The following is a 25,278-nucleotide window of genomic DNA, read 5'->3' on the forward strand; positions in this document are numbered from 1 at the left end:
TTTACCCCTGAGATGCAAGCATAGCGTTGCTCTTGGCAACTGAACCAGCTAATAAGTTAGATGGCGTTGACCCATAAGATCGATAAATCGAAAGTAAACTTTAGTGAGCGCAGTTTGGCTCGCTTGCCATTTATTTAATGAGGCAGCTGCAAACAGCACTTTCATCCAGAAAGCTATCAGTACGCTCCCCCTGCAGTGTCCTGTTTTTTAAAAGCACCCATTGCCCATTAACTTGTGTGAATTTATTTCAGCAATTGCCAGCACCGACTACCGACTGCTATTATGCGTTCGTTAATTATTCACACACATCTACACACACATTCTCGCCCACATACCGAATCGTGGCACGTTTCGGTCATAAAAATCGCCCCCTATAAATGGCACGCCCCTAACGGGGCAACTAGCTTGAAAAGAGGCAAAGCGCTTAACCTTTGCTCCCTAATACAAATGTCTCTGCGGATCTATGGACATTTATGCATTCCTTCATCAACACTCCAACTCCTCCTTGACATTAAATAAATCTAACATATCGTATAAAAGCTTATACTGGATAACTTTAATACAAACACACACACACACACACACACACACACACGCCCATATATAAAAAATGACGCAGACATTATTCACGCTATCATTGCAAACAGAAAGACAGACAGACTGTAGGAGCAGCATACAAGAAGTGGTGGGTGGGTGGTTTGGTGGGTGGTGGAAGGGATGGGTCGACCCACCCATAATGGGAATGCTTTGACCATACCCATTCTGGGTTACCCAACTTCTGCTGTGGCGAACTTTGCTCACTTGGGTTTGTCGCCCTACTCGTTGCCTCCTTGGCTCGTTGGCATACAGATTCATGCAAAGGATATTTTTGCGGCAAGAGGTCGTTTGGGTAGAAATTACAAGAGTTTTTTGTACAGTAAACGAACAAATATAGAATACACCTACACATGCCCATAAATATGTATGGACGACACATGCATATGTAAGTACGTACAGGCATAAATAGCACATGTGGTTAACCCGTGCCCGTCCGTCCGCCTTGCCCCTTCCCTTATATTCGCATTCAGGAATATACGAATATCCTAAATTTTGCCATTCATTTGAGTAATTAAAGCTGACAGCTGTGAAATTTTGGGCCGATTGATTCAAATTGAAAGCTGTCTGTTACGAAACCTGCATTATGTACTCGACAGCTGCCTGGTATGGCCAAGCGAAGCTCATTGATGCCACATTTTTAAACATTTTCATTCGCTCACAATTCAAATTTCACTTCACACACACACACACACCCCGTGATTGTTCCCTGGACTCGCTTTAAGCTTGAACACAAGCATCGCATAATCGAATTATCATCATGGCATCAACAAATGATTTCTACTTATCCAGCTACTGCTCGCCATTTGCCCTCCTGGCACATCTACTGTCTACTGTCATCGGTCTCGCCAGCCCCAAAGCAAGTCCCTTTTTTTTGCGCTTCTTTGCCCACCACAGTGAAACCTTTCAGCCATCGTTTTAATTTTTTTTCTATACCCTGTACCCATGGAACTTGTGCAGCATTGGGTATAAGATCTTAGTGCTACCTACCTTATAGAACCAAGAAATTTATTAAGTCCGTGGTTAGAGAAGGAGAACTAGAAGGAAGTTCGATTGTTTAAGAGTGCTAATCAGCGCAGGGTGCGTGGTATCTTCTAGTCGATCACTCTCTAGTAATGCACTGTTACTTGCTTGTTTTTTTGTACCGCTTCTTGCTGTTTCCTGTATTGCCAACGTCATTGTCGCTGGTCACTTTCCCTGCTTACCACATTCACTTATTCGTTTTTCCGTTCCGTTCCGTCCGTTCGTTCATTCGTTCATTCGTTCGCTTTTTCTCTGTTTTGTCATCGTTTGTTTGAGGTTATGTTGAATGTCAGTTTGTTATCCTTGCGCAAATCCTTTTATACAAATGAAATTTGCACCAAATGGCGATAAGCAAAATACAATAGTGTCGACGTTCGGCTTTACCAGTGACTGCGCTCTGATTTGGACAGACCAATAGCTCGAGGGTTGGCCAGCCAGCCGGGAATGCGGTGGGATTTTAATGAAATTGAATTTCCACAGAGTGCGGTTGACTGTGCTCAGAGCTGTTTTAATTAATAAGCTTATCATAACTGGTGACTAATGCATTTTTGGTCTCTAACTCTTTTTGCTTGCAGATATTAACAAGGGCTCACCTATCGACTACAAGAGCGGATCGGCCTGTTCCACACCCACAAAAGACACTCTCAAAGGGGGCTACGATCGCAGCACGCAAGGCTGCATGGGCCCGGTTCTGCCGCCAAGGAGCATGAACGGAATGCCCACCCATCATTACTCGGCGCCGATGAACTTGCGCAAGGACTTAGCCGCACGCTGCTCGGCCAACTGGGCTAGCATTGCCGCGTGCTCGGCGTTCGCTGTACTTTGTATTCTGCTGATCCTGCTGACCAGCACCGGCACCCTGCACTGGTCCCCGTCGGCACCCTGCACAGTTCTAGTCGGCAACGAGGCCGCCGAGGTCACGGCGGCCAAGAGCACCAACACGGATTTATCCAAGCTGCACAATGCATCGGTACGCGCGAAAAATGGACAGGGCATAGGAATTGTACAGGGACAACCGGGTGGAGGCATTGCAACGGCAACTGTCACGACGGCCACATCAAACAGCGGGACGGCTCAAGGCTTGCAGTCGACATCCACCTCGGCGGAGGCCACATCTTCGGCAGCGGCAGCCACTGCAACGTCCTCCTCGCAATCATCGCTTGCGCCCTCGACTTCCCTATCCTCATCCTTAGCAAACGCCAATAATGGAGGTAATTATGCAGAAGTTTTAATTATTTTTAAATGAGTTTTCGTAAGTTTTGCAAAAGTGCGAGAACTAAAACAGAGAGAGACAGAAAGACAGAGAGAGAGAGAGAGAGAGACAGCTAGAATGAAAGAACGGAAGAGGTATTAAGCGCTTAGGGGGGGTACCCAGGCGGCGGTCAGAAACTTTATTTATATATTGTCGATTTTTAGCTAAAAGTTTTTCTTTCTTTGCATTTGACAGTAGCTGGTGCGAGGCTTAAGCGCAAACATTCGGCTATTTATAGTCAATGCCGTTTCCATTGTGCTTCGTTCATTAAATATAGCTCAGAATATTGCACTAATTACATTCCGAAATTGACAGCTAGACGCAAAGAATGGCAAGGTAAAAAAGGTGTCTATTGAAAACTCCTTCCAAGAAAAGTATACAGTAAAATTTACAGAACGTTACAATTTAAAAATTAAAGTTAATGAATACAAAAATATTCGATTTTGGAGTGTGTAGTTTGATTTTAAATCTTAATCTGCAGTCGAGTTAAATTGGTGTACATTATTTTTTTGACTTTAAAAGAGTTTCGGCTTCAGAGCAACAGGCACTTTTTATAAAGCTAAAAACAGTATTTAGAGTATATTTCAGTCGAGAACTTTACAACATCAGATTGTTCCCAATTGTAAATTCATCGAACATACCCAAAAGAATTGCGCGAAAAAGTAAATCTTTGGCTGTATCAATAAATGCAACGCATTCGATAAACATATATCTAAAAAAAAATCTTCTAAATGTTATTTTCAACAATTTTCCCGCGTTTAGTTTGTTGTCAAAACGTCAGTAAATTGAATACGTACTGGTTTATTTCGCAGTTTATAATTTTTTGCCTAACAAAGCGAAAAGTGGATTTGATTTACGGATTTTGTGCTGTGTATTTTTAGGTCACATGGCACACATGACACTTAACATTTGGCAATTAAGCTGTCAAATGTTGACGTACCCCCAGCTTTGTTTTACTTTGTATGTCTCTCTCTCTTCCTAATTTTTTCTCGTTTTCGCTTTCTCTCTCTCTCTCTATCTATCTGTCACTATATTTTTGTCCCATGCCCAAATCAACCCCACGTAGTAGCCCGGGGCGGGCTTAACAACCTGTCAGCTGCTCACACACGCATATGAAAATGTAAGGCACACTCTGACAACCAGTTGGAAATGAATTAAAAATACATTTTATGCTTAATTTGAGCCAACGTGGTTGACTTGCATGGTTAAGGGTATACTTTGGGTCGTAGTAGCTAACCACAATAGAACAAGGTAATCTCGCTCTCTAACTCCCAACTGCTCATCCGAATACCTGTAGCAAGTAAAGGAGGCATTGGAGCAGTGTCAACGTGGCTGTCTGTCAACAAGGATGGCAACAAACGACGCCGTGGAAGAAGTTTAATGGACTGGCAGCGGGGGCAGGATCATGATGATGATGGCGATGATGATGATGTGGCTGCAGAAACTTTTAGCGACTTAATTACAAAAGCAAGTGGAGTCCATACACAAAAGTATCTGACTTTGACAACGTCGCCAACCGCTCAAAACGTGGTAAAATCCATAAGCGAATCTGCTAACATACACCGGCCCAGGAAGGCAACTGTCATCGCTTTGGACACCCAGCCAAGCAATTACGATAAAACTTTGCACAAAATCGATAGCATATTGAATCTCGAGCAGGGCGAAGGGAACAGCTTTGTGGACGACATCAGCGACTACGACTATGAAGACGATGCCGAAGATGAGCAGAAGGAGACAACAGAGCGGACAGCGCCTAGGACTAGGCAACAATTTGGCAAATCATTAAACGGCAATTTGCGTAGAGCAGGTAAAACGCTTTCCAAACCCCAACGGAAGTTTAAGGAAGAGCTCCAACTCGAAGAAACCAGCGATACCATCACCATCGAGTCAGATACAGAGGCAAGCAGCGTTGCTTCTGTTATTGATGACTATAATCAAAATGACAGCACCATCAGACGTGGCAGCAGCAGCAGTAGGGAGGACTCAATGCTGACAACGACGTCAGAAAGTGACAACGATGACGTTGTTGAAATCGACACCATCAGCAGAGCCGGCACGGAAAAGAATAAGGGGATGTCCTCAACCGTCTCCATTATTGAAAATGATTTTCAAATCAAACAGAACCTGAAGCAGAAACCTGCCGCTAATGATAACAATAATGAGAGTGATTTGGCCGATAACTATGAGGAGAACAACAGCAAAGAACAGTCAGAGCCACCCCCACATAGCATAAATCAAACAGTGTCCGACCTTATGCTGAGCGACGCGGCACTCTTCGATAATGACGATATCGATATAGTCAAATTAGACGAAGCGCCCACCTCCAATAAGGTGAACCTGTACAAAACAGCTGTCGAGCAAACCAGAATAAAGCCGCTTCAGTCACTGCCAGCTAGCGAAAATGAGGTTCTTAAGGAGCAAGATAATGACAATATTTTACCAGCCCATTTAACACCCCTAAAGCCATATGTCAGTGAGCGCTTTGATCAGCCCAGTAAACGTATATTAGTCAATCTGACGATAGCCACAGACGACGGTAGTGATTCCGTGTATACGCTTCATGTGGCGGTGCCGACTGGCGGCGGCACGCACAATGTGGAGCAGGTGCTGACCCACGAAAAAAAGTCGCTAGATGAGGACAATAATATAGACAGCGTTGGCTCCTGTGTATTCGAGCCACCACCACGCATGCCCGACTGCCCCTGCAGCTGTCTAGACCCATTGCCAACCATTTTCACGAACAAGAACAACAACCCAGTTGACATTGACTATGCCAGTCCGACGACAGCGACACCGCATGCAGAGGAAGCTACTATATTGGGTCACCAGCTTGATTCGAGTGATAGCGCGGAGGTGGAAGATCCATCAACTGCATCAAGCACCGATACTAACTTTCCTAGCACTGATTTTGATAACAGCAATGCCGCTACCGATACTAATTCTGATGTTCTTGGTGGTGAAAATCTTGCATGTCCCGATGTTATGCCTATACTCATACTGGAAGGTGATTGTACTATCTGCTCTCGTTGCTAAACTCACTTTAAGTGCTTATAACTAACCCGTCGATTGACCTTATTGAACACTAAACCGATAACCAAAATGCTGTACAGCTAATATTTTCTTAGACTATTGCTAACAATCAAAATCGTCAGATCATTCTATTCCGCTCATATTAAATCCTTCATATATCCCGCATCTGTACAAAATACCTCCAAGCATGAATATGTGGCACCAATATCTGGCTGTGTAGGCGTCATCGTCATCTACTAACTAGGAAAGCGAATTGCTTAAGTGAATCTACAAATGTGATAAATAACTGACCTACTAAACTGATCCACTTGATGATCTTTAAGCATAAGATCACCTACTCATATTATATAAAGCATATTTAAATATTCAATTCATAGTCTCCATAGCTCCATAAAAAAACAACAACTAACCCAAATGTGAATTGTTTTTGTTTTGTTTTCTCATCCAATCACTCCTTACAAATGCTGCACTCTTGTCGCATTGTCCGCTTATGCGCTTCCCGATAACAAATGGCAGGTGCTCGCACGTTCCCAGCGCGAAGCTTCCCACCGGATGGCACCACCTTTGGCCAGATTACGTTGGGTCAAAAACTAACGAAGGAGATACAACCGTACAGCTATTGGAATATGCAATTCTATCAATCGGAACCGGCCTATGTCAAGTTTGACTATACAATTCCACGTGGCGCATCCATAGGCGTCTACGGGCGTCGTAATGCCCTGCCCACTCACACTCAATACCATTTTAAAGAAGTCTTGAGTGGCTTCAGCGCTAGCACACGCACCGCCAGGGCCGCACACGTAAGTTATAACAGCGCCTGTCAATGTCTACTAATACCTTAACTAACTAATTCCACTCTATGTGCTTTTCATGGACTTATTAAACGTCATACATCACATACACCATCCATAATTTTTCTGGGAATCGCTCAAATGCTTGCCAACTGCAGCTTTCCATAACGCGAGAGGTGACACGTTATATGGAGCCAGGGCATTGGTTCGTCTCGCTCTACAACGACGATGGGGATGCACAGGAATTAACTTTCTATGCAGCCATAGCAGAGGACATGACACAGAACTGCCCTAACGGCTGCTCTGGCAATGGGCAATGCTTGCTGGGCCATTGCCAATGCAATCCCGGCTTTGGAGGCGACGATTGCAGTGAGAGCGTTTGTCCAGTGCTGTGCTCCCAGCATGGAGAGTACATCAATGGCGAGTGCATTTGCAATCCGGGCTGGAAGGGCAAGGAGTGCTCCCTGCGCCACGACGAGTGTGAGGTGGCCGATTGCAATGGTCATGGGCACTGTGTTAGCGGCAAATGTCAGTGCATGCGCGGCTATAAGGGCAAATTTTGCGAAGAAGGTAGCCACGATTCAGCCAAACCCAAGACTCCCCCTTCTACCCATATATTATCAAACCAAATTTTCTTAACACATTACTCTTCTCTTCTCAGTGGACTGCCCACATCCCAGTTGCTCTGGACATGGCTTCTGCGCGGACGGCACCTGCATCTGTAAAAAGGGCTGGAAGGGAACCGACTGCGCCACCATGGACAAAGACGCACTCCAATGTTTACCCGACTGCTCGGGTCACGGTAACTTTGATCTGGACACCCAAACCTGCACATGCGAGACCAAGTGGAGCGGTGATGACTGTTCCAAGGAGCTGTGCGACCTCGACTGTGGCCAGCACGGACGTTGCGAGGGTGATGCCTGCGCCTGCGACCCGGAATGGGGTGGCGATTACTGCAACACGAAGCTCTGCGACAGCCGCTGCAACGAGCACGGTCAGTGCAAGAATGGAACCTGCCTTTGTGTAACTGGATGGAATGGCAAACATTGCACAATCGAAGGTTGTCCAAACAGCTGTGCTGGGCACGGACAGTGTCGGGTGAGCGGCGAGGGCCAATGGGAATGCCGCTGCTATGAGGGCTGGGACGGACCTGATTGTGGCATAGCCTTGGAGTTAAACTGTGGCGATAGCAAGGACAACGATAAAGGTGGATAATTGACATCTCTTTTTAAAGAAACCGTTTTCATCTAGTTTTATATCCCCCAGATGGCCTGGTTGACTGTGAAGACCCCGAGTGCTGTGCCAGTCACGTCTGTAAGACCTCCCAGCTGTGTGTATCAGCACCCAAGCCTATTGATGTTCTCCTAAGGAAACAGCCTCCGGCAATTACAGCCTCATTCTTTGAGCGCATGAAGTTTCTGATTGACGAGAGTAGTCTTCAGAACTATGCTAAGTTGGAGACTTTTAACGAGAGGTAGGTGCTTTCTTGTAGCCAATTTGCTGCCCATCGTTTTTAGTTTAATCGAAAACAAATTGTTGGCAAAGTTAAAGACTGTGTATAGTTTCCAGAATTGGCAAGGGGCCCGATGAGGCACCCTATATTGAAACTATATTTCCTGTATATTAAAAAACCATTTAGCTGAATTTCATATATACTACCAATCAAATAATAATCAAAATAGTTTGCATAATTAATATTTTTATGTGTTTAAATATTTATGTTTTTCGTTTTCGTGCCCTCGTCTAAAACAAATCCCAATAAAAATGGCAAAACATTTCCGTACACAAACATTCCTAAATCCCATCGAAAGCCTTGTAAATAAATCCCTACATGTCCTTTGTTCAAAACTAATCCGTAAAACTAAACAAACCAAACCAAATCAAATGAAATCTTTGTATTCAAAACAAATCTAAGGTATAAAATTAAGTTAAAAATTAAATTAATTAAGAACTTTAAGCATACAATTAACTCAGACTAGGTCTTAAGTTCACCTTTCACAAGGAGTTGATATCATGAATCATCTCACCCTTTTTACATAAAACTGTTCCCAGACATACAACAGAATTCCGATTCTTAACTTAAGGGTTCTTGTGAAGGGTCACCAGCTATTTCGGTACGATCGAAAGCAAGGATATTTAATTTCGTTAGGGGTTTCATAACACAATCAATTCTAGTAAACGATAAAACAACGACAACCATGCTAATTCAAATATTTTTCTCTCTGCTTTCTTTTTCTTCTCATCACGCGTGCCCTTAATCCGAATAAAAATTGAATAAATACCTAATAACTATTACTACTACTACTACTACTACTCGGTCCTCATACTACTACTACTCGATACTAATTCCCATCAAAAAAATACACACAAACAAACGAACATTGCGCAATCGAATTCCAAATGCTTTGTATTAACTAACGAATTCTATTCGCTACTTGTTCTCGCTATAAATCAAAATCATATACTAACAGCATTTTTTGGAATTATTTCAATGCAAGGTAAGCAAGCGAAAAACCGGTACTAAAATAATACTAAAACTACTACTAATACTAATTCTCGATGGTTGTTTGGTACACTCGTTTCATTTATATAATACAATTGTTTTTATTTACTTATAATTATTATTTAACCAAAGAAATGGTTACTCATTTGTCTAGCGTAGCTCTATAAATATTTTAATAAGATCATTTGGTAGTTGATTTTTCGATTTTTTCGTTCGTGATAACACACTTGTGGGATCGTAAATGACCTTCTCGTTACTTTACTCGCCAGACAACCAATCAAATATTTGGATTTTAATTTAACATACGTATAAGCTATGCAAATGTTGTTCTTAGGTCAATGCTAGGTCATACACAAAGCTATATACCGAAAATATACATATACATACTATATTCAACTATGTTCAAATTGTAAACCTTTGTGTGTTGATAATACGAGTCTGTTATGTTATGTGCGTGTGAAATTTTATCATTTGTACTTATCACATTATTTCTTATCCAACGTAGTTGCGAATCCTAAGTTCGATATGCTTGTTAGCCAGATGTATTTGTAGTTGACTCCGCAACTGAACACCATAATAAGACCCGACTAACTGTTCTATTTTGTTGCTTTCCCAACAGCCGTTCAGCAGTTATCCGCGGACGCGTTGTCACCTCCCTGGGCATGGGGCTGGTGGGCGTGCGCGTTTCCACAACTACTCTGTTGGAGGGTTTCACGCTCACTCGCGACGACGGGTGGTTTGATCTGATGGTCAATGGCGGAGGAGCTGTGACCCTGCAATTTGGACGCGCTCCGTTCCGACCGCAGTCACGCATTGTGCAGGTTCCATGGAACGAGGTCGTCATTATCGATGTGATGGTCATGAGCATGTCTGAAGAAAAGGGTCTGGCCACGACTACAACACACACTTGCTTCTCGCACGACTACGATCAAATGAAGCCGGTTGTATTGGCCTCATGGAAGCATGGCTTCCAAGGCGCCTGTCCAGATCGCAGTGCCATACTGGCCGAGTCGCAGGTGATCCAAGAGTCCCTGCAAATACCTGGTACGGGCCTAAATCTGGTATATCATTCCTCCCGTGCTGCCGGCTATTTATCAACAATCAAACTCCAACTGACGCCCGATACGATACCCGCTTCGCTTCATCTTATCCATTTGCGAATTACCATCGAGGGCATCCTATTTGAGCGCGTTTTCGAAGCCGATCCGGGCATTAAATTCACGTATGCTTGGAACCGCTTGAACATATACAGGCAACGTGTCTATGGCGTCACCACAGCCGTAGTTAAAGTGGGTTATCAGTACACGGATTGCAAGGACATTGTATGGGATATACAGACAACGAAACTCAGTGGTCATGACATGTCTATCTCAGAGGTAGGCGGCTGGAATCTGGATATCCATCACCGTTACAACTTCCATGAAGGAATTCTTCAGAAGGGCGACGGCTCCAACATCTATCTGCGCAACAAGCCTCGCATTATTCTCACTACCATGGGCGATGGTCATCAGCGCCCGCTGGAGTGCCAAGATTGCGATGGTTTGGCCATGAAGCAGCGCCTGCTCGCCCCCGTTGCCCTAGCTGCCGCACCAGACGGCAGTCTGTTCGTTGGCGATTTCAACTTTATTCGCCGTATAATGACGGATGGCAGTATTCGCACGGTTGTCAAACTGAACGCCACACGTGTCTCCTATCGCTATCACATGGCGCTGAGTCCGCTTGACGGTACTCTCTACGTATCCGATCCAGAATCTCATCAGATAATACGCGTACGCGACATCAGTGACTACTCACAACCGGAACTGAACTGGGAAGCGGTTGTGGGTTCCGGGGAACGCTGCTTGCCCGGCGATGAGGCTCATTGTGGTGATGGTGCCCTGGCTAAGGACGCAAAGCTGGCCTATCCCAAAGGCATTGCTATCTCCAGCGACAACATTCTTTACTTTGCTGACGGCACCAACATCCGAATGGTAGATCGTGATGGCATCGTAAGCACACTGATCGGCAACCACATGCACAAGTCACACTGGAAGCCCATTCCGTGTGAGGGCACACTCAAGCTGGAGGAAATGCACTTGCGCTGGCCCACGGAACTGGCTGTGTCGCCAATGGACAACACCCTCCACATCATTGACGACCACATGATTTTGCGAATGACCCCCGACGGACGCGTCCGTGTTATATCTGGCCGGCCACTGCATTGCCCTACAGCCACCACAGCCTTCGATACAGACCTCGCCACTCATGCGACTCTGGTTATGCCGCAATCTATTGCTTTTGGCCCGCTGGGCGAGCTCTTTGTGGCAGAAAGCGACTCTCAACGCATTAATCGCGTGCGCGTTATTGGCACGGACGGACGTATCGCATCGTTTGCGGGAGCCGAGTCGAAGTGCAATTGCCTGGAGCGTGGATGCGATTGCTTCGAAGCTGATCACTATCTGGCGACAAGTGCTAAATTTAATACAATTGCCGCCCTATCTGTCACTCCCGATGGACACGTACATATTGCCGACCAGGCTAACTACCGCATACGCTCGGTCATGTCCAGCATCCCTGAGGCGAGCCCATCGCGAGAGTATGAGATATATGCGCCAGATATGCAGGAGATATATATCTTTAACCGATTCGGCCAACATGTCTCTACTCGTAACATTCTAACCGGTGAAACCACATACGTCTTCACCTACAACGTGAACACATCTAATGGAAAGCTCAGCACCGTAACGGATGCGGCGGGCAACAAGGTGTTCCTTTTGCGCGACTACACCTCTCAAGTGAATTCAATTGAGAATACCAAGGGCCAGAAGTGCCGCCTCCGCATGACTCGCATGAAGATGTTGCACGAATTGAGCACACCAGACAACTACAATGTCACCTACGAGTATCACGGACCGACAGGATTGCTAAAGACAAAGCTTGACTCTACAGGACGTTCCTATGTGTATAACTATGATGAATTTGGACGTCTAACTTCAGCTGTTACACCGACTGGTAGAGTCATTGAGCTCAACTTTGATTTAAGTGTAAAGGGGGCTCAAGTGAAGGTCTCAGAGAACGCACAAAAGGAGATATCCATGCTTATACAGGGCTCCACGGTTATTGTTAAGAACGGAGCCGCAGAATCACGCACTTCTGTGGACATGGATGGTTCGACCACGAGCATCACACCCTGGGGTCACAATCTACAAATGGAAGTTGTTCCCTACACAATTTTGGCCGAGCAGAGCCCGCTACTGGGCGAGAGCTACCCAGTTCCAGCCAGGCAGCGCACGGAGATTGCCGGAGATCTGGCCAACCGGTTTGAGTGGCGCTACTTTGTGCGTCGCCAACAGCCTCTCCAGCAGGGCAAGCAAAACAAGGGAGCTTCGCGTCCGGTCACGGAAGTTGGACGTAAACTGCGTGTCAATGGAGACAATGTTCTAACTCTGGAATACGATCGTGAAACGCAGTCGGTTGTTGTAATGGTCGATGATAAACAGGAGCTGCTCAATGTGACCTACGACCGCACCTCGCGTCCAGTAAGTTTCCGCCCACAGTCGGGTGATTACGCTGATGTTGATCTCGAGTATGATCGATTTGGACGCTTGGTCAGCTGGAAATGGGGAGTGCTGCAAGAGGCCTATACATTTGACCGCAATGGACGCTTGAATGAGATTAAGTATGGCGATGGATCATCGATGGTTTACACCTTTAAGGACATGTTTGGCTCCCTACCCCTTAAAGTGACCACTCCGCGACGCTCAGACTACCTACTACAATACGATGATGCGGGCGCACTACAAAGCTTGACAACTCCACGAGGTCACATTCACTCCTTCTCGCTGCAGACGTCACTCGGCTTTTTCAAGTATCAGTACTACTCGCCAATTAATCGTCATCCCTTCGAAATCCTATACAACGATGAGGGCCAGATTCTGGCCAAAATACATCCACATCAATCCGGCAAAGTCGCTTTTGTGCATGATGCTGCAGGACGTCTGGAAACCATTCTGGCAGGACTTTCGAGTACCCATTATACTTATCAAGAAACTACTAGTCTGGTGAAGTCCGTTGAGGTACAGGAGCCAGGTTTCGAGTTGCGTCGCGAGTTCAAGTACCACGCAGGTATCCTCAAGGACGAAAAACTGAGATATGGATCAAAGAACTCACTGGCAGCAGCTCACTACAAATACGCCTACGATGGTAACGCTCGCCTGAGCGGCATTGAGATGGCTATTGACGACAAGGAGCTGCCTACCACTCGCTACAAGTACAGCCAGAACCTGGGTCAGCTCGAAGTAGTGCAGGATCTGAAGATTACCCGCAACGCTTTTAATCGTACCGTGATTCAGGACTCGGCCAAACAGTTCTTTACCATTGTGGACTATGATCAGCATGGACGTGTTAAGAGCGTATTAATGAACATCAAGAGCTTCGACGTGTTCCGCTTGGAACTCGATTATGATCTTCGTAACCGCATTAAGTCCCAAAAGACAACCTTCGGCAGGTCAACAGCCTTTGACAAGATTAACTACAATGCGGACGGGCACGTCATTGAAGTTCTGGGTACCAACAACTGGAAGTATCTTTACGACGAAAACGGCAACACCGTGGGTATCGTCGATCAGGGCGAGAAGATAAACCTTGGCTACGATATTGGCGACAGAGTCATCAAGGTGGGCGATGTCGAATTCAACAACTATGATGCACGCGGATTTGTTGTGCGCCGAGGCGAGCAGAAGTACAGGTACAATAACCGCGGTCAACTGATCCACGCTTTTGAGCGAGACCGCTTCCAAAGCTGGTACTATTACGACGACCGCAGCCGCCTTGTAGCCTGGCACGACAGCAAGGGCAATGTCACACAGTACTACTATGCAAACCCTAAGACTCCGAGGCTGGTCACTCATGTGCACTTCCCCAAATTAGGGAAGACCATGAAGTTCTATTATGATGATCGGGACATGCTGATCGCACTTGAGCATGCTGAGCAGCGATACTATGTGGCCACTGACCAAAATGGCTCTCCACTAGCCTTCTTCGACATGAACGGAGGCATTGTGAAGGAGGTAAAGCGCACGCCTTTTGGGCGCACCATCAAAGACACCAAGCCCGACTTCTTTGTGCCCATCGATTTCCATGGCGGACTAATCGATCCCCATACAAAACTGATCTACACCGAGCAACGACAATACGATCCAACTGTGGGTCAGTGGATGACGCCACTTTGGGAAACGCTGGCCACCGAAATGTCCAATCCCACCGACGTATTTATCTATCGATACCACAACAACGATCCCATCAACCGTAACAAGCCGCAGAACTACATGATCGACCTTGACGCCTGGCTGCAGCTCTTCGGATACGAGCTGAACAATATGCAGAGCAACAGATACACCAAGCTGTCTCAGTACACCCCACAGGCCACTATCAAGTCGAATACGCTTGCACCAGACTTTGGTGTTATCTCCGGCCTGGAGTGCATCGTCGAGAAGACCAACGAGAGGTTCAGCGACTTTGACTTCGCGCCAAAGCCACTGCTCAAAATGGAGCCCAAGATGCGAAACCTGCTGCCACGTGTGAGCTATCGTCGGGCCGTCTTTGGCGAAGGCGTTCTGTTGTCGAGGATCGGAGGACGCGCTCTAGTCAGCGTGGTGGATGGCTCCAATAGTGTGGTACAGGATGTAGTTAGCTCGGTGTTCAACAACTCCTACTTCTTGGATCTGCACTTTAGCATACATGATCAGGACGTATTTTACTTTGTCAAAGACAACGTACTGAAGCTGCGAGACGATAACGAAGAGCTACGCCGCCTTGGCGGCATGTTTAACATATCAACGCACGAAATCAGCGATCATGGTGGCAGTGCTGCGAAAGAACTACGTCTGCATGGGCCCGAGGCAGTAGTTATCATCAAGTACGGTGTGGATCCCGAGCAGGAACGACATCGCATACTCAAGCATGCGCACAAGCGCGCAGTCGAACGTGCCTGGGAGCTGGAGAAGCAGCTGGTCGCAGCTGGCTTCCAGGGCCGTGGCGACTGGACAGAAGAGGAAAAAGAGGAACTCATACAGCACGGCGACGTTGATGGCTGGATCGGCATTGACATTCATAGCATACACAAGTACCCACAGCTGGCTGATGACCCCGGTAACGTGGCCTTCCAACGCGATGCCAAACGCAAGCGCCGCAAGACTGGCAGCAGCCACAGGTCCAGTTCCAATCGACGACAGCAGAAATATGGGGAGCTGACTGCGTGAGTAGAGGAGGATCTAGAGAGTGAAGCTAGCAATGAAGCCATGGAAGAGTATGACGGGCCAGAGGACTACTTGATAGCTGTGGATAAAGCTGTCCGCATGACAAACACCGAGGCAGCCGAAGAGCAGTTTTTGTAATTACTTAGGTGAAATAAAGCAGCGATAAACGGTAAGCGATAAGCGATAAGCATTAAGCACAACACACAAAACAAAAAAGAAAACAAAAAAACACGACACAGTTCAATTTAACTCATTAATACAGACTTTAATCGCGTTTAAAGTTTAATATTAGTAACCAGGCAAACCCGAACACTAACGAAAAACAAACCAGCAATTCACGTAAATTTCTATAAATGTACGTATACAGAACAAATATATGTATGTATGTTGATGTTGAGTTTAGGGTAACAATAGGGATATGTTTAGACCATGTGCAACATTATATGTATATTTTATAAATCTGGCAAATCTAATGCAAGGCGAGCACCTCCTTTCAAAGAGAGCCCGCCAGCTCGTACGACATACGAGAGGCGTATAAAGTGAACATTCTTTCCTTCAGGCATATAGATTTGTAGGAAAAAGGAGGGCTAGAAGAAAACATAGAACTCTGTCGAATTCCCTGAAGACAAACCACGTTTTTCTCGGTATCCAAAATTCCAAGGAGAACCGCCTTTTAGATTCAGTCTACAGAAGTCTTATTAGCCAGTTGCATTCGATGTCAGACAAGTATTACACAAAAAAAAAAAAAAGGAAAACAAAAGAAACGAAATAAATTACGCATATTCGAATAGGTAATATATTAATATACATATATCATAAATTAATGTAAAAAGTTGAGAGTCCCCCGCAAAAGAAGAAAGTAAAAAACAAAAACAAATACAGATGCAAGTGTAGTATTCCCTAGCCCAGCCCATACTCGTATGGTTAAAAGAACTTAAAAGCTGCTTCATTTTAATAATGCTTTGTATATTGTACATACACACACACACACACACACACTCTTACATATATAAAAACACATACAATACTTAAATATGCTTTAACACTCAGCGCGCCATTTTTGACTGTATTTTTTTTTTGTATTTTTTCATTGAAACCCCTTGATTTTAGGCATACGTACGTAAATCGTACGTAGTCGTGACATCTTTTGACTCATATTTTAAGCAAATGCTCGAATTTACTCAAACGCATATACTTAAGTTTGACAGCCAAAAATCAAAACACTTTTGGGTCAGCTACCCTTACCAAACAAACAAAATACTTACATACTCGAATTCCTACAAACAATTTATTCTCCTATCATTTTCACTGATTTTATAAACCGAACCGTTGAATTCATTTCGAAGGCAAAATGCATTAAAACCTTTTACAAATTGTGATATATTTCTAAACATTTCGTTTCACAACTGGAAATGTTACATAAATGTTGAATCGAAGTAAAGCAATTCGAACCGAAACGTTTAAAACAGCAAAGTACTTTACTCATTCGTGTGTTTTTAGTTTTTTTGTTTTGTTTTTTACGTAGTCTATTAAGGTTTTAGTTTTTTAAAATGCAATATTTAATTTAAAAGTTTTGCCATGTTAATTTGTAAAAGCAATGCATTTTATAATGCCTTTAATCCAATGCTAGATTAAGATCGATCCTAAAGAATTTTTATTATTTTTTAATTATTGCAACCTTTAAAGCATTTAATTTTTTAACCAACCAAATTTTATATTCTGTCTTTTAACTCGTCACTTTGCTAAAGTGTTTTTGTTTATAATTATTCACATTATTAAACTATTTATAGCTGAAACTAAACTATTGACTATTGAGATATAATTAATCTAGCAATAAACGTAAGAACGGATACTTAAGTCTTGAACATAATATAAAACACAACCATATGAGATACACATTGTAATATATACACACTCAACTACACATCGTTACTAAGGATTAGGCTAAAGACGAAACTCATAAGATCGAAATATAGCACTTAACTAATGTGAAAGTGAAAAAGGAGTTTAAAATAAAACGTAGGAATTAGCTAAAGTGTTAGTAATTTTATTAAATAAAATTATATATAATGCAGAACACATTTAATAAACATTACAAATATTAAGTCTAAGCAACAAATAAAACAAAATACATATAATATAATAACAATAAATGCAAACAAAACGTAACTCATATATTGTATACATAAGTATGTATGTATGCATCGATCGTGTCATGCGAAATGTTGTGTAAAGAAAAGCATAATGAAAACGTAATTTTCATGTTTTCCAAAACGATTAAACAAAAACAAAAAAAAAAAAATGAAAAACAAAAACTATTTTACACAAAACGAATTGTAAAGTAAAATGCAGCAAGCGTATATAAATGTATATGTAGTAAAATTAAGCAGCATTATATTAACCAAAAACCAAAATGAAATTATTGAAATCAGCTAAAACAAAATATTAATTGTGACTGAGAGAACGAAGTGGAAAATAACCATCTACGTCTACTCAATTGTGCTTAAATTTACTATGTATGTATCTTTTGTTCTTCAAAACGAAGTGTACATTTTCCGATAAACAAACAGGAACAAACACACACACACACACACACACACACACACACTCACACACACAATTACAATTCGTTAAGCTCATGTTTAGATTATGTATTCGTACAGACAAACTTATAGCAGAGAAACGTTGATAGAGCTAAATGATAACCCTTTGATAATAAATAAATTATGAACAATACTTGTATTAAATGTACGAAATTGTCACCAACACCTTTGCATGAATCATGCGGAGTGAAACAAGTCTAAAGGTCATGAAAATTGAACAAAAGATACTCGAATGCAAAGCAGAGATCAAACACATAACACACATTTATGGCAAGCCGGCATATATGATGCAACCATATATATCTAATAATATAACGAATAAAGCGATTTCAATAAAATAAAAATTAAAAAAAAAAAATCCATGGAGAGAACTTGTTACATTTTATAAAAATGTGTTTAAAAGGGTAAGAAATTAAATCTTTCGAATCTTATCTGATATTTCAGATTTATTTGCGTGTAAAAAGATTGTTGTTTTTAATATATATTTAAGTATTTGCTAACACAAGGTATCTTTACCTTAACCTAAAACTTATCTAGTGTAACTTGGCTCTGACTATATTTTCAAATTGTAGTTTATATCTACTGCGCAATCAGGATTTTTCTAAACTTTTCCCCACCCATTTTTCAGCACACTCTCATACACAGTGGAAAATATTTCTCTACGAAATTAGACGCTACTGGGTAAGTCCTATCTATTCGTTCTTTCTCTGCAAGTGCTATCACATACCGATTGAAAAATTCAAGCAACATGCACTAACATTGAGCTTATTTATCTATTTGTTAAGTAGACATAGGCCATAGACATTTGCCCTACGGTTTTGCAGATGTCTTGCAGAAAATGCTGGTGACAATTGTAAATCATTAATAGTCTCGCGATGCAGATCGTTCACTTGCACGCCGGAAAGCTCGGCCAATTGTTTATGACTGTTTCGTCACAATTAGGAGTGGTTTGGGAGTGCCCCAATACCGATTACCGGAAATCTATAAAGGCATTAAATTTTAATCACATAAACTAAGCACTATTCAGTACAACAAAACATCTACTTACTGATCAGGCCGCAACGCTCACCTTCACAGAATTCAGTACCCAGTTAGTCGAAATATGCATGTTCAACACGCGCAAGTCACGACGGCCCGTCTTGCAAATCAGCGGAGTGTCTGGGCGCCGACAGAAGAGGTAGCTTTGTTTTACCAAGCCGTTCAAAACCAATTTCCCGGTTTTCTCTAAGTAGCTGGCTTATAGGAACTGGTTATTCACCTGTAGAGTAAGCCGGCAGGCTTTGCCCACCGGACAAATCACATCGCTTGGCCTGCCGCTGGGCAGACGCGGGAATCATTCTCGCCATATCGAATGCACCGCAACTGGCCTATCGATATTTAGTAATTTGCTTATTGGTATTTCTTACAAATTGGTATACTTTTGTTTTCATGATTTGGTCACACTGTCTATACTTTGGTATTTTGCGCAAATCGGACTATTCTCGTTTTCATCATTTGGTCACACTGTATATGTTTTGGTATTTTTACAAATTGGTATATTTTTGTTTAAATAATCTGGTCACATTGTCTAAAAGTGCATATTCATCATAGTCACGTTTTATTGGCAAAGAGTAAGAAATTGAAATAATAGTATAAATTTAGATCTTTTACTTTAAAATTACGTGCGCTGGAATTAGGTGGTGTGTTTGACGCTCTTTAATGATGCTAATAACCAGTGTTTATTAAATTAACTACATCTGAGTCGAAAACGTCGTGGCCTCGGAATGGTTGCACGAATATTCAACATAAAGAAGGCCTCAATCACCTTAAAGCGTTTACCCAATATCAACGTAAATGGCCTAGTTTCCATTCCCATCGGCAACCAAATGTACAAGTTGCACTGGAAGCATACTTGGGCTGGCCCATTGAGCTCGCCAATAGATAACATGACACCCGACGGGCGCGTGTGAGACCTGGCCACTCGCTACACTGGAGATTATGAAAAAGGAAATAATCCAAAAGGTTTCTGCGCGCAAGTAAGTCGTCTTTAGATTGGCGGAGTTAAGTTTCTTTAAAATCTCATGCAGGTCAATCGAGCGCCTTTAAGAAATCAACATTTTTAGTGCTGTGCCGATTTTCAGGGCTTTGGCGAATCTAAAATGTACATCCCTCCAAAATCGGATGTAATTTTAGCGATATTTTATTATTTACCAGAAACTAAGTAATGTTTCATTTTGTCTCTCAGCCACATCTACCAGGCTTATGGACTGTAATATATTCAATATCGTCGGTACCTGGAAATCTAAAAATGTAAAGTTCAGACAAATCTGGATCGAGTTTGTCTATTTTAAAGGCTTTTATGAATCCTTAAAGGTATTTAATCGACATATTTTCGTTAAAGAAACATAAATAATTTTCTTATTTTGGGTTTTTTTAGCCTAATGTGAGCACAAAAACTGAGGTAAAGTTCTGCGATTTTGTTTATACAAATTTCTAAGAAGGCAAACCCACCCGACTCAGCAGTTTTTCATAAAAACATGTTCCTATTGACTACTTGGGTTTAACTAACAAAGTCTTAAATTGTGAGCGGACGAAAAAACCGGCGCACAGAAATTGAGCAAGCGATCAAAAAGTGAGTGAGTGAGCGATGAGCCACACTGTTGGGCATACACACCCGCACAAACACGTGTATGTGCAGAGATGAGCCAAGCCCAGAGATAAGCAGCACCTGTTTGTGTGTGTGTGTTCGCTGCTCACGCTCACGCGCTCTCGATTCATTTTGGCGCTGATCGCTGATTGGTCCAATCAATAATTGCTGGCAATCGTGTTCTCGCCTGGTCGTTTGCGGGCATCATTACTCTGAGTTAATTTGGCCCCATGAGTCAATCGGGCATGTTGGTAAACTGTGAGTGATAGTCTATTGAGCTCTTTTTTTAACTCGAACTGACTAAAACATAATATAATATTAATTAGCAGCCTGCAGTAGCTGTCATATCATGTGCTTTCGCAATTGATGTCTTATTATGATTGTCTTATGGTTATTTAGTGCTCACTCTTCTTTTAATTTGTTTGCATGTAAATCGTTAGTAGTTATCCCGAGCTTAAAAAGTGTAATATTTCTAATTTCTTATTTAGCCGAGATACTAACAAAAAAAACCGAAGGGATTATATTGTTTTCTAACGTCATATTTCCGAACGGCACATTAAAATTCAAAATAAATTTTTCAGTTTCTATTTTTCAGCCAAATTAGCCATGGACAGCATATGATCGCTATTTATGTTACCTAGTTGACCTATATAATGTTGGTTATTCCATATCATGGGTATAGTCATAGCGTACCCAAAGGACCGAGCGCTCGCAAAATGCCCAAGAAGTGCGTTGAAAAATATGTATGCTTTTATTTTACAGCAGCCCGCCCCTGCATGGTTTCTAGTTGACTAACATATCTTTGGTTATACCATGCCATCGATATATCCTTGGGAACCTAAAGGATCAGATCCCTGCAAAATGTGCATTGAACTGGTCCAAAAACATGTATGCTTTTTATTACAGGAGCCCTTTTACATTAGCTGCAGCTGTTGTTTAACAGCCGCTTTACATCACTCGTTTTACATAAACGCTACTTAACAGTACTCATTTTAATTGAGTTACATTTTTGCCCCTTATGGCTATGCAATAAAAATTTTTATTCGAAGAAATCGTCGACCTTCTGGGCATTTCTGTTCGCCTGGTATTTTGGCAGATTTTTAGAAAAAATTTATTTTAATTTTCCATTTTAACCATATGATCCTTGAAATAAAAAAATGACTGTTTATTCATTTAAATATTCTTTTTTATTGTTTTAATTTATAAAATTGTTGTTTTTATGTTATTTTCCTAATTAACATTAAAATAACTATATCTGGCTTAATAACAGTAAGATCCTGGAAAAATGTCCTTTGTCACTTTTAGAGGTCCTTGTAGTCCTTAAATTGGCAGTCTGAAAAGATAAAAACACATTTAAATATTACAAGGCAAAAAATATATAAAGGCATCATATTTAAAGAAAAAAGGCCATAATTCGGGCATGTCCTTTCAGATTTTCAAAGGACATGGTGCGTTAGGATCGGACAGACCCACTGCATCGATCTGCATCAAAAAAATATGGGGTCATCTAGGAACCATATGACACGAAATTTGACTTGTAAAATTTCAGTCGCGGCGCACACGGAAATAGGCAGAAAACACATATCCTTGAATATCTACCAAACTACAAGGACGATCCTAATGAAATTTGGCCAGGTGGTAGTCCTAGTTAATACAATTATTTTGACACATGACTCGCCAGGATACGCAAGGATTCGGCCGAGTTATGGCCTATTTTTTGTATACAAAATTGTCCTTAAAACTTTTTTGTCCGAAGGACTTTCGTCCTTTGGGATGTAAATTCTTAAATGGGAGGGTAAGGACTATCTGCTGGCCAAAGGACATCCCGATAGCCCTTCAAATGGCGAAGTTAGCCCGGATATTTTCGATTTTGGCCAATTTTGCGACTAATCCCCTAGGAAAAATTTTGGTGAAATTTTTTGTCGAATTCTTGAAATCCTTGAATGCCGATCGATAGTTCTACTCCTCACGAGTTCAAAAAGGTATATCCTGCCGATATCCTTAAGGATTTGACCGAGCTACGACTATTTAAAAAATGTCCTTTTTAGAAAATTGGCCATATCTCTGAAACGACAAGGACGATTTTATTATCCTTTGGCCAGTTTATGGTCCTTGTTCATACAAATTGTTTGACACATGACTTGTAAGGATCCGCAAGGATAAGGCGGAATTATGGCTTTGTTAATTTACAAAAGGATTGTACTCATATCTAGGCTGTCTGAAGGACTTTCGTCCTTTTTATTGTATATTCTGAATCGGGAGGATGAGGACCATCGGTTGGCTGAAGGACATCATGATCCGCAATAATACGACCGATCTACAGCCTTTTTTCCTTACAGGCATATATTTCTTTTACTCAGCTCCTTGAAGGATTTTCGTCCTTTTCATTACATATTCTATATTGGCAAGGTAAGGACTTAATGAAAGCCAAAGGACTTCAGGATTGTGCTAGAAATGGCCAATCTATGGCCTAATTGCTAATTAATATCCTGTTTATACAGATTAAGCAATATCTCGAGAACCGGAAGGACAATTTTGATATGCGTTGCACATTTAGTATACATGGTCTTACAGGAGCCGTCAGAATCCAAAAATTATAGCCGAGCATTTTACGGACCAATTTTTTTCGTTTTCTCAGCTTTTTGAAGGACTTTCGTCCTTGTACAGTGTAAATTAGCGGGATATGGACTCTCTATTGGTCAAAGGATATAAAATATTTGAAATGTCCAAATTGAGACCGATTTTGTGTTTAATGCGCCCATATATCGTCGTTTGGCAAAGGACACTTTGGAAATCGTACGAAAGCAACCGACTTATAATACAGTCCTTTTAACTTGGGTTAGCTATGAGACCCATATGTGACTTACCAAGATGTGATTACTAGCAATCTGGAGGGCATGGCAGTAGCAGGATACCCGACGAAGTCCACAGCCCATGACCCCATCTCACCAGGAGTTGGCAATACTATCAGGTTACTTGGTTATACACAGGCGGGAGATAAAGAGCAAACAGTCTGCCTCAGGGTCCAAAATAGAATTGCGAACACCAGATCATTGTTTTAAAAGCTCCAACATCATATAAGTAATATATCCGAATGCCACCTGAAATAATGGGATAATGTAATATGAACAGAAACACCTTATGATTTTGCTTTTACCTCGTATCACAGCGAGCAACTTTATGTGTCACTAGTCTACGTTAAAGGTATTTGTCCTCCTGCTTTCCAGGCACTTGGGTCTCGTAATACGCAAACGTTCTGTATTTCCAAACAGCTACTACAACTGGAAACACACAGAAAACATTACATTTATCAAATTACTCTGTATTTTTATGAATCCTGTGAGTTTAACATGATGTGTTATAGCCAGATTTTCAAGGATTCGGCCGAGTTATGGCCAAAACACGAATGTCCTTTTTAGCAAAATATCTTTACATCGGCCATAACCTTGTTCTTTTTATGCAATGGCTAAATGCACTAAGGGTGCAAGTACCAGACTGCTAACAAAATTAGAATATTGCTTCGAAAGGAATCGAAAGGCATTGAGTTTCTGTGACCCTTTCGGGTTCTCAGTAAAAATTGTGCTTACGAACGGTTAGCAAAATTAGAACATGGCATCAAAAGGCAGTGCCTGACTAAGTATATTCGTGCTGTCGGTTAAAACAGATAGCTTGCCGTTCAGACTCTTATTAATTGCCTGAAGATCACTTACTTTCTTCTACTGAACGCGGAAACCACATCCAGGTCATGTCGCAATGCGAACCATCTGGCGTACGTCCTGAATTATTAGTTGCGCCTGCTTTACCTTTTGCGCAAGAGTAGTTCCTCGTTGGGCGTCCTATCCACTGGCACCAATATCGCATTATCGCTGTGTTCCTCGACCAAACCTGGTTTGCCTAGGCACTAACATATAAAAGCAGTACAGTTTAATCTATGTTGAAAAGAACTTTAAAAGGGACTCACCAGCAAAATTCTTTACCCAGTAAGTCCGAGTAAGCAGCGTCTGTACGAAAACCAACAAAACAGCTCAGTATGCTTCACCTGGCCGCTCGCAAACAAATTTTCGGTCGCCTTTAATAAGCTGGGTATCCATCATTTTAACTATTGTAAATCACTTCACTAGATTCACTGGTAATGCGCGTCGACAGTAAGACGGGGTAATCATCCTCGCCAAAGTAGCACCCATTATGCAAAATATGTATAAAAGCCAAAAGTCCAAGATTTATATGATGGCAACATGTGCATGTGGAGTGCATCACTATCGAATAGTTTGGGTACCACCGGACTATCGATAACATAAAAATACTGTATTAGTATTTTGTTGATATCTTGTATTTGGTCACACTATCTAAACTTTGGTATTTTGGGAAAGTTGGTTTATTTTTGTTTACCTGATTTGGTCACACTGTGTAAAAGTGCATATTCATTATAGTCACATTGTATTAGCAAAATTAGTGGTGAAAATTTTAAATAATAGTATTTGTTCAGAAATTTCACTTTAAAAAGACGTGCGCCAGTATAAATTCACGTGTGTGACTCCCGAATGATGTTAATCACCAGTATTTATTATAAAAACTACGTCTGCGTCGAAAACCATGGTATGTCTAATTTTTCGCAATCAG

The 25,278-nt window shown here is 42.2% G+C and overlaps 1 protein-coding gene and 1 long non-coding RNA gene across 4 annotated transcripts in view; one reads left to right on the forward strand and one right to left on the reverse strand.

Moving 5' to 3' along the window:
- Positions 1 to 21,830, forward strand: part of Ten-m (teneurin transmembrane protein Ten-m) — a 332,752-nt gene extending 310,922 nt beyond the window's left edge. For 2 of the 3 annotated variants that reach the window (XM_070208255.1, XM_032434778.2), the window contains exons 3-11: positions 2,193 to 2,828; positions 4,167 to 5,873; positions 6,416 to 6,699; positions 6,849 to 7,260; positions 7,352 to 7,897; positions 7,957 to 8,164; positions 9,162 to 9,188; positions 9,813 to 20,384; positions 20,449 to 21,830. In XM_070208255.1, coding sequence (XP_070064356.1) covers positions 2,193 to 2,828; positions 4,167 to 5,873; positions 6,416 to 6,699; positions 6,849 to 7,260; positions 7,352 to 7,897; positions 7,957 to 8,164; positions 9,162 to 9,188; positions 9,813 to 15,432 — 9,440 coding nt within the window. In that variant the 3' untranslated portion in view covers positions 15,433 to 20,384; positions 20,449 to 21,830. The remainder of the gene's footprint in view (positions 1 to 2,192; positions 2,829 to 4,166; positions 5,874 to 6,415; positions 6,700 to 6,848; positions 7,261 to 7,351; positions 7,898 to 7,956; positions 8,165 to 9,161; positions 9,189 to 9,812; positions 20,385 to 20,448) is intronic. The other variant, XM_015175934.3, reaches the window with a different exon arrangement.
- Positions 21,831 to 21,835: 5 nt separating this feature from the next.
- On the reverse strand, positions 21,836 to 24,924 carry LOC138911087 (uncharacterized). The gene is made up of 5 exons (XR_011416398.1): positions 24,620 to 24,924; positions 24,369 to 24,559; positions 23,816 to 23,939; positions 23,526 to 23,759; positions 21,836 to 21,991 (listed from the first exon to the last, which is right to left on the reverse strand). It is a non-coding gene; the product is annotated as an uncharacterized lncRNA (long non-coding RNA).
- Between the last annotated feature and the right edge of the window lie 354 nt (positions 24,925 to 25,278).

The sequence above is a fragment of the Drosophila virilis genome, chromosome 3 (genome assembly GCF_030788295.1).
Source record: "Drosophila virilis strain 15010-1051.87 chromosome 3, Dvir_AGI_RSII-ME, whole genome shotgun sequence".
Taxonomy (NCBI): Eukaryota; Metazoa; Arthropoda; class Insecta; order Diptera; family Drosophilidae; genus Drosophila; species Drosophila virilis.